Below are 10,889 nucleotides of genomic sequence, written 5' to 3'. Positions count from 1 at the left end.
TAACGAGGACAAATACGAGTATATACATATGCATATATGACATTGATTGATAATAATATACAGAATAATATACTGATTTGTAAGAAATTGGAAATAAAAATTTCTCATAAAAATAAACGTAAAATTTATTTGTTAAAAAAATTATTTGAAAATGACGTTAAATAACATTTCAATGAAATTAATGTTATCGTTGAATCTTATTGAAATAACAAAAACGTTAAAATTATATAAGATATCACTTTGCTAGGATAACATTTTAATTATTTTTATTTTAAATATGCATAATGTTAAGTATTAAATTTTTAAAAATGTTAAAATATTATCTTATTTTAAATATTTTAATATATCTGTAATGTTACTGAACCTGTTTTTTTTAACAAATAACGGTTATATAATAACTTTTTTTCATAGGAATATAATGCCCTTTAATGAAAATATGTCAAGTTATATGTAAATAGAAAAAAAACATTCTATATTAAATAAACAGAAAATTGAATCAAATAAAATTTAGTAAAAACAGCAAACATAACAATAGCACTCATGCTGTATTATTTACTCTTTTGTTTCGGTACTTTCAAAAGTAGTGAGATTTGTCATAATCTTTGTTTCACAACGCAAACGTCTATCTGGTTTCATTTCTCTTAATCGAGCACCAATATATAAACCCAGATGTTCACAAGCATCAGTAGTATGATGAGGCTTTGATTGCTGAATTTGTGGCATTTACTCACTACTTATTTTTTTTAATGCTTCTACTTCTTCTTCCATAACACATGATTTTTTCTTCATTGCCCCACGTTTTACGTAAACTGGATCGTTATCTAATCGCGTTCTTTTTTTAGTCACAAAAGTTAAATTCTCAGAAACAGGTTCAAAATTTTCTAAGTCACATCCAAATCCTTCAGATGACAATGATGATGTACTGGAAAATCCAACTGTTTTAATTGAAGACTGGTTGAAACCTGTTTGGCTGTCATCTTGATGTGAAGCATGTAAAGATGCATTTGTATCAGGTGGTATCAATACCCATTTCTAAAACATGGTCATACAACATACATTTATAATAAAATTAAATATATAATCGGCTAAAAAAAGACATCGTTTCTTCTAGAACTAATTATTAATTTAATTCTAGTAATAGTTACCTCTAAATTTGTATCAAAATACATATTGCTTCTAATTGAATTTACAAGATTATTGTTTCTTTCTTCGCTATCAGCTTGATTGTCTTCAAGTAGTGCTTTTCTTACGATATTACATTTATGGCACAGGCGTCCACCAAGGGCGTCCATCAAGAACACAAGTATGGACCTTGATCATTACTAATTGTTATGATAATTAGAGTTAAAATTTTAATAATTAAAGTGCTTTCCGTATGATACGACAGACGTCCACCATGGGCACAAGTACTTTACTGATTCTGTTAGATTATAATAATCACGTGATTATTTTATTGGCTACGATTGGTTGCCGATGGCGATTGACGATTATAAAATAGAGCGCTTTCTAAACGGCAATCTCTAATCTCAATCGGCGACTGCTTTGCTTTGATTGGTTGAAAAGTAATCGTCAATCGTCAATCGCAATCGGCAATCGCTAGTGTGATTTGGGCTTTACCGAATCTCGAGTGGCGGGGATTCCCTCTCCGCCGACCGTACCGTCCGTAACCCCCGTACCGCCCCTCCTCTTGAGATTCGGCTATATAAACGCCGCCACTTCAGTACAGGCTGTACTGGGCAAAAATGATCGCGACGCGCTGCGGTTAATACCGCGATGTTATGCGGCGGTGGCAACAACTCATGCCAAGATTGCTTGGTAGAGGCGCAGAACTCCACACCCCTGGTCGTGAGTCGATGCCGATAGAACGGAAGAGCAGATCGAGGCGTTTTCGAACCACCGAGATCTCTCGGTGAAGCCCAAGGCGCTTGAGCCCGTAAAGTCGGAGGACGGATCGATGCCCTTTGCCAAGATCGCTTGGCAGAACCAAAGGCGCTTGAGTTCGTATGCGAGCGGATAGGAAAGTTGTAGGAAAAGCGGACTCGGAACGGCAGGACTGGGCGGAATCGGCAGAGAATGCCACGAGTGACGAAGCAGCGACACTTATACATATAGCCGAATCTTTGCAGCTTCAATTTAGGATCTTTCAGATCCAATACCTTACCACCTACAGTTGCTTTTTGACAGGACTTTTCAAATGTTGTTTCTTGCACTTTTGATAGACTATTTGATAGACAAAATAATATTCACTTTTTCATGCGAACTATATACGCGAAGATTCGAACTTTGCATCAATACATTTAACATTTCAATTTTTTCAAAAATGTCTATCATTAGTATTAAAAGAAGTAGAATTCAAATGATAATAAATGGTTAAAGAATCCTGAAATTTTTGCTGATGCTACATGATTAAGTTCCGAATCGTTCGTCATTTCATTCAAGAAATTCAATACCGATTCGTAGTTTCTGTAGACAGTTTTCAATGACTTAATCCGCATGCACCATCTATGAAATAAAACACAGATAATAAGGCTATATACCAAACAAACCATAATAATAATTTATAGTATATTATACCTACCTCGTTGGACAAAACGGTGACAAATTAAGGCTGCCTTCAGAATGCAAATTTTTAAACTTTAAGAGTCTTTTCGGCGAATCGCGAATAAAGTTGATTAAGTCCTTAACCCTTAAACACGCCGATCCTGTAAAATACGGAAACACATTTTCGGGTCTGGAAAACTTTTTTAACTTTGAGAAGCTATAACTTTGATTCCAATCAATATTTTTCTACAATTTTTTTTTTCAATGAAAGTTCAGAATCTCAAGAGTGTGACTGCACAATCGGCATTGCCGAAAAATAATTTATTGTGAAGTTATAAAAGCAAAACCATTAAACAAAAATAAGAAATTGGTTAAAAATCAACTTTTCCTTTAAAAAATCATATCTTTGCAACAAAAAACGTTTAAAGACTTTTAAATACGGCGTTTTAAAGCTAAAGAGTCACACTTTTAAAATAAAATTTGGCAAAGTCATTCCTTTTAAAAAGTACAATTATGTAACATGGAGAATATGAGGTATTTTTGGGCATCTAAAAATCCACTTAGAAAAATAAAATCATCTCTTTCCAACAAAACACTTTGAAGAACTTTACAATATGGCGTTTTAAAGCTAAAGATTCATACTTTAAAAAAAAAATTATATCATTGCCATTTCTATTAAAAAATGTACTTATGTAACAAGGCGAATATGAGGTATTTTTGATTAAATCGTATCTAAAATTGAAAATTGATGTGTTTCATGATATATTTTGGAAAATTTCCTTTTTCTACAGCATTTTATAGTATCCAGATTTAGACAAAGTATATGCGAGTAACATTCGCAAACCAACCTGTTCGAATGTATTTTGTCCAACTTTTTTATGTAAAATACTCACAAAAAAAGTTTCACTTACTATACACACTATATTGGTCGCACTGATCCTAACAAAACTTTGCTGCCGTGCCGTTTGAATTCTAATTGACCAAAAAAGTTGATCAACCATATCAATCAAAAGAGGAAATTTCAAACTTTTTTTACGTATTAATCCGAACCTCCTATCTCATTCCGTCTTCATACAGAAAGCGTTCGAAACTTCATGTGGGGTCTCTCAGACCCATTTACGTGTTAACAATCCCTATAAAATTTTTAATCAGAACGTTCTCAACACTACCTTGTGCTTGCAGTCTTGTAAACTTAAATTATGAGCATTTCATTGAACAAAAAGGGCTCGAGGTTCCAATTCTTTTATCCGTGATTGTAGTCCAGTAAACCGTCCACTCATGTTTGCTGCTCCATCATGGCATTGTTCACGCAAGTTTCTAATATAATTTGTTTAAAAAGGACAACCATTTATTTGTAAAAAACTGAGTTCCTTCCTGTAAATGATACACGGTAGCGTCTTTTAATTACTTGGTTAAAAAACAATTTAAAAAAAAAATACACTTAACGCGAGACGCTACCGCGTCTCTTAATCCAAATCGTACCGTGTTAAGATGTCCTGTATTATTTTCAATAATGTTTCTGCCTTTGTAACTTCAGTTTTATAAAATCCTAGAAAGATTTCAAATGTTTCTAAATCATCGGAAGCTATTCTCAAGTAAACGGAAACTTGTTCTGATCAAGATATATCTGCAGTTTCGTCCAATAATATAGAATAATTGCGCGCAGCTTTGATGACTTAAAGATGTTGCCTTTTGCATCGGCCATCACAGTAAGTATCTCATCTACAATATGATGAGATGTGAAACTAAGTTATCCTATGTTTTATTTTTATCCTAACTTTCTTGATTTAATAATCTCTTCAGCTCAGGTACGTCATCTGCGTGCATATTTAAAATTTGTTGGAAATTTGATTGTTTTGATTATTTGATTATTTTGAGTTACCCGCAGTGCTGCGCCTTGTCGAGCCAATGTTAAAATCGTTGAGAAGATTTTTTGTAATGCTATTCAATATTTCGTAATGCTACCTGCTTATTTTTCATCTCATTTAATTTTACACTGAAAAATTTCTGTACAACATTTGTTTCTTTTACTGTTGCTAACAATAGGATTGCTTATCGATGCATTATTCTCGGAGTTTTTAAATCTTGAAGAAGCGTTTTCCCACCAATCGTATTCTTTTTCTACAAAAGTTTCTTGGGAAGATTTGTAGTTTGTAGAAATTTGCAAAGGCATTTTCCTTTTAATTGCGTCTCTACATATTGCGCATTGAGCTTTTCTTGAGGAATTTAGTATCAACCATTTGTAAGTAACTTACCAGCAATTAAACGATGGTAGTGATTTTAAAGTAAAAGTAACTATACATTACTTTTAATGTTTTTTATAATATATTTTTTACTTTTTGTTGACATTTTAATTTTTTTTTCAAACATATAAAAATTATACATAATAAATTATATTAGTAATTATTTAATATATTTGAACAATATTTTTCTTAATGTATCTTTAACAATTAAATTAATTTTTAACGATTGCACATTTTGAATTTTAAACATAAGATGTTTTTTTTATAATTTAAATACTTTACTATAGAATCTACAGATATGTATTTTTTTGTTAATTCACGTTAAATAAACTGAATAAAAAACTATTTTTTATAAAAAATACTTTATTATTATAAAGAGAAGTAAGAAATACACATTTCTTTGTTCATACATTATAAGTAAAAGTTTCTAAAACTTATTTTCTTTTATTTTTATTTTTATTTTCAAATAATGTTTCGGTAATTTTTTCTATTTTGTATTTTATTTAAGTTAAATCAGATGATATATTGAATTTGGAACATTTCTTCGGAGTACTTTTCTTTTAAGTAAGGTAGTAGCTGTTTTAGTGATGTACTTGATACTGATATTCCCTTTTGGAATAGCATTAGACATGAATGTTTTACTACTCTAAGTTTTCCAATAAGTTCGATCCTTTCATCTATCGTTTTGTTTTGTTCTTCTAAAGCAATTCCGTAAGCATGAACACCACTATGCTTTTCAAACTTTACTTGGCTGTTTAGCACATCAAACCAATTGTTAATAATTTTTATTACATTTGACATTATCTGCCAATTTTCATTTAAGAGATTCTTTTTTCCTGCAATATTCCAAAGCCTTAGCATTCATCATTGAGAAGACTTGAGCCGCTAACAGCACACGCTGCCGTTGAAAACCTTTGGCGTCGAGGTGAGCTTTGGTCAAATTAAATGCAATTTTTAAATTATTGGAATTCAGACCTAACAATTCTTCCAAAAGTGATTTTTCTAATGTCTTATCATCTACAATAAATCCTGAATTAAACAAATTGTTTCTTAATAATTTAATCAGATGTGGAACATCAGCAAACACAAAAATTTTCAAGGAATTGTCCGATGGATGCGGGAAGTTGTTTTTGTACATCTTCATTACTTTTTTGCTGTTGTGTTTTTTGAGTTGTAATTCCAATATTAAGTTTCTTCTATAAGGCCATGGGGGACCCATATCACTGGTTGTCGCTATCACTATGTAGCCAATGTCGTATAGAGCGCTTATAATGTTAAATAGAGTGTCTTTTGTTATAGGTTTTTCATATTCATAGTAGATTGGTTGTTTTCATTTGGAAAACAAACCTTGAATCATCGCATCCTGGCAAGTTTTGTATGGTCCGTAAATTTGTTGCTCTCTTCGCTCTAAATTTATTTTGTTATCAATGTAAATTTCATCAAAAGTCAAAACAGCAATTTTTTCTGCAGTGGATAAATCTTATCTTTTTTTTCCCATTATCTTTAAAACTTCTTGAAGAATTCCAGGCTTCATCTTGAACTCAGCAACCCAGTTTCGCAAAGTTTGAATGCAAGGTAACGGGATTTTCATAATGTTGCGACAATAGTTATAGGCTCTTGCACTTGAACACTGAAGAATAATTGCTACTTGTATATCTTCAGTTGTCTATTTTACTCGATTTTTTTGGATATAATCCTCTTCACTTGTGTGAAGATGGTTTGCATAATATTTATCGCTACATTTTCTCCCATTTTTTCCACATTGTTTCTTATGCTTTCAATGATCTCGCATTTCTTTTCTAATTCGGCCTGCAGTTGAAGATTCTTGTTAACAAGCTGTTTATTTTTGTCTTTTACTTCTGCCAAAACGGTCACTAGCTTTTTAAATTTCTCTGGCGTTTTTATTTCTTTCGATTGCGGCGAAGATCTGAGAAATATAAAGTATATTCAATAATACAACTTTTTTAAAAACAATCTATTACAATTATTATTATTGACTTATGTAATAGCGTTTTTCATTAGGAAAATTAGTGCGCACTGAGTGCACACTACTTATTTTTTATTTATTATATTTATTATACGGTGGATCCCGATAGCGCACATCACGATAGCACATAAATCACTCACAATGGCAGATGCCTAGAGATTTTCCGTAGGTTGGGTTAGATAAGTCAAGATGATTGGTTAGTGAGCTATCGCACCGTGCGCTATCGGAACCCGTCCTTTATTATATTAATTATATTAATTTAATATAATTTTGGGACTAAACGAAGGAGAATTAATATTATTTGAAAGAGTACATACTCTTCATTAAAATTGATGCTGTCCGATAACATTCTTTCTTGTACATTTGTTGTACATAGCGCAGAACTGCTTGGTTCACTAATATCTTGTGGGATGTAGATGTCTGCCTTAGGATTATGTTTTGTGCAATTAACCAGTTCTGCGTACGTTGGTATTCCAGGACTGTATCCATCATAAACAATGCATTATTGTATTTTAATAAAAAAAGATTAAGATTATTTTTTTTTATAAAAAAATAATTTTTGCGGCTGTGTTACATTTTACCAAACACTTTTCTGTGAAGATCCTGCATCATTATCACAAGTTGCCTTACGTAACAGTTTCTGCGTTTTATTTGGCAAGTCGAGTAGCTCTGTTGGTATCGAATCTTTTCTTAATTTGCATATAACTTTTGGTGAAATATCTTTGGAACGAGGTTTGGTCGTTCGATATTCCATACAGTCAGAAGAAAAGTGTATCTCACATACTCGTTCTGAAAGTTACATATATAAGTAATAAATTTTTTCATTCTCTTGCATAATACAATAACTACTCGCGTATATTTACTAAAACATATAAGCAAAATATTAAGGGTATATGATTTTAGTTTTTATGATATATGATTTAATTTTAATGTAATATTTTTTAAATTAATTAAAATGATATTTATATTTACCATGAGTAATCTTCAAATTGTCATCTCTGCGACAAGCCTTCAACCATTTTAATCGCAATTCCAAATCTTGAGGAAATGAAAAATACCTTACGCACTTATTAAAAACATGATTTGTCCGACTTTTACAATTTTTTACAAAACAATTCGGCATATTGATGACTTTAATAATATATAACTTTAATATACTTTAATAATATATAACTTTAATATATACTTTAATATATAATATATAACATATATATCTTTAATCAATTAAAGTTAAACTTTTATCAATGACACATGTGAGTGTCGACTATGAAGTAAGAGTATTGAATTTGAATTTTGGGGAAAAGCTGATTGGCTAACTACTTTTGGACGAGTGCGCATCTACCGGAATGGTTCACCTTGTTTCCTTTCACTATGGTCACATCGATAACGTGATGGTCACGTCGGTCATATCGATCAATGTCGATAAATAGTCAAAAAGTACAACTGTATAAAAAAAAGCCATAAATGAATAAAACATCAATTAAAACAAAAAAATGGTCGTTTATTTTATTGAAGTACATAAAGAAAATACAAAAAAATTACTGAAAGATATAAGTTTAAGATAAGTTTAAGATTATGTATGGGTAAATAAAAATTATTCTTATATATACAGGTTGATTCAGAAAGACCTTACATCTTCGAAGAGACATATTACTGAAATAATAATGTAAAGACGGCAAATACGAATCAAGCGCGGTAAGTAGTGCGCAATAAAATGTAATATTTGAGAGTTTTTAAATTTACATAATTTATTAAACGGCTTATTCTTCGAGCCATTTTCAGTAAATACAAAGAGATGGCGCAGCTGAGGTTTAGGCAAAAGGTTTCCTTATCAGGAAGGTGCTACGTTTCGACGAGTTGTTAGGCTCGAAAATCGGAGCATGATTCAGATTAAGACAGGGAAATTATAATGAATCATGATTTAAATTATTTAAGATAAAAGACTCATCTCAAGGTCAGTAATTGTCCAATATGTATAAAAAATTCAGTGCAGATAACCACATGTCAACGAAATAGCGCAAATAAAAGAATTAAAAATAATTAAAAATAATACTGAGAAAAGAACTGATACTGCCTGTCAAACAGATATTTGAAGAGATACACAAAGATACGGATGAAAATAAATAGATAACAAAAATAAGTTGTAAGCTGTCGACGCGTGGTATAAGAAATCCGTGTTAGATTGTAAATTGAGCCCGTTGTTTGATGTGTAAAATTTCAGAAATAAATCGTTTATGGTAAAATCTCTTGTGATTGAGAATCTCAACGCTATCCCAGACAAAATCGTGACCGCACTCAATTCTGTGATTAGTGATGACAGACTGAGAAAAGACGCTTCTGCGAATATGGTTACGGTGTTCTGAAATACGGGTTTTGACTTGTCTTCAAGTCTGTCCGATATAAGACGCATCGCAATCACAACATGAAATCTTATAAACAACGTCTTTACAGGAAGAAATTGGAAGAGCATCCGAAACATTTAATAAATTATATAAATTTAAAAACTCTCAGAGATTACATTTTATTGTGCACTACTTAGCGCGCTTGACTCGTATTTGCCATCTTTATGTTATCATTATTAGCAATTTCATGAGTCTTATTCCATTATATTTAACATATTACTGAAGTTATTTCTGAAATAAGAAGTTTCTTAAACATTTTTTTTGCAAAAAATTGTTCGAAGTGTTACAGCTAAGCAATAACGCGAGGCATGGCAACCGAATGAGATTACCATGCCACAAAAAATGTTATAATTTAGCAATACGCAGCATGACAATCAAATGAGGTTACCATGCAACGAATGTAAAGCATTTTCGCAACACGGAGCCTGAAATCCTCAAAACCCGCGGACTACTTGAACTAACCGTGTCACAAAAGTACTGACAAACGATTGCGCTAAATAACGACTTAGCGCAATTACCTCTGTACAAAAGCATCGTCGAAGCGATTAAGCGACGGAGAGTAATCAGCGAAGTCGCCCGTGCAACAGTGTGTCTTGTCGTACCCAAAGCTACATCTAAGTGTAACTACGCTGTAACTAACCGTGAGGCAATTACATTTATTATTTGAAACCATTGGACTCCTTTTTTTCTCAAGTTTCTCCGCCGGACCTCGAGATTCTTGGTGTCCGCGAGCCTAGACTTGCCTCGTGCGTTCGCCGCACAACAAAACTGTCAGAAGTATTTATCTCGACACCACGGAAAAGAGGTAACCCTGAGAGATAAGGAAAATAAAGGGCAAGCCAGGGCGAGATACCCCTACCAAAACCCAAGGAGATCTACCAACACATCGAGCCATTTACCGCAGAGCCGCAGAGCTATAAAACCGTCGAGCCATCGAGCCATAAGGTCACAAGGCCATCGAACCATTGAGCCGCAGAACAACGGAGTCATCGAGCTACAAGGCCACAAAACCATCGAGCCACGAGCAATCGAGTCGCAGATCCATTGAGCAACGAGCTGCCAGCCGCCGAGCCACCGAGCCGTTGTGCCGCTGAAACGCTGAGTTAATGAACCAACGACCTGCAGAGTCGACAAGGCCAACGCTGACCTACTGCCCTGCTGACAAGCCGCCGAGCATCAGATTACGCAGCGCAGAACGAGACGACAAAATGCGAGCGGTCATTCTCACCGTAATGTAAGTCACTATTACTCTTCTTTTCCCGCACATGTCAGATGAGAAAAGCGACTCACTGACCGCGAAGAGAACCGAACTATCCGACTCACCTAACACGAGTGGAGTAGAGAAAAACGCGCCTAGACAAACGTACCGCGACGCAGATAAAGCGCTAGCTGACTCCGTCAAGTGAGTACGACTCAACCCGTGTGATTACCGAACGCTACTTTAAATTCGATTGCTCGACTTCAGCCTAATAGACAACGACACTAGTAACGCGACGGAAACGGAACTACCGTTCAATGCCAACTTCCAATTGGTACGCTCCTCCGTCGGAACGGCTGCGGGACCGAGTAATCCCGGCCCGTCGAACGCCGCAACAACTTGTGAAACGCAACAAATGCAGGACCTCCTGGGTGCCGACCCAGAGGCAAACTTGACACTACAAGATGTTATGCGCAAGATACAAAGATTACAAACACGGATAGATGAAAATGAGGCTT

The 10,889-nt window shown here is 33.7% G+C and overlaps 1 protein-coding gene across 1 annotated transcript; it reads right to left on the bottom strand.

Annotated features, from left to right (window-relative positions):
• Positions 1-723: 723 nt before the first annotated feature.
• On the bottom strand, positions 724-1,686 carry LOC113005219. Its single transcript, XM_026140463.2, has 2 exons — positions 1,146-1,686; positions 724-1,032 (listed from the first exon to the last, which is right to left on the bottom strand). Exons 1-2 carry the CDS (start codon positions 1,290-1,292, stop codon positions 724-726), a joined length of 456 nt encoding a protein of 151 aa, XP_025996248.1. The 5' UTR covers positions 1,293-1,686.
• Positions 1,687-10,889: the final 9,203 nt, after the last annotated feature.

This window comes from Solenopsis invicta, chromosome 16, assembly GCF_016802725.1.
Source record: "Solenopsis invicta isolate M01_SB chromosome 16, UNIL_Sinv_3.0, whole genome shotgun sequence".
Classification (NCBI taxonomy): Eukaryota; Metazoa; Arthropoda; class Insecta; order Hymenoptera; family Formicidae; genus Solenopsis; species Solenopsis invicta.
Note: the sequence above shows the minus strand (reverse complement) of the source record. Positions and strands in the feature narration are given on the sequence as shown.

What these genes read in the sequence shown, in the direction of transcription:
- LOC113005219 (XM_026140463.2), bottom strand. Translation starts at nt 1,292, where the DNA reads ATGGACGCCCTTGGTGGACGCCTGTGCCATAAATGTAATATCGTAAGA. An exon ending in ATTTTGATACAAATTTAGAG is followed by an intron (nt 1,033 to 1,145) that starts GTAACTATTACT and finishes ACCATGTTTTAG; the next exon opens with AAATGGGTATTGATACCACC.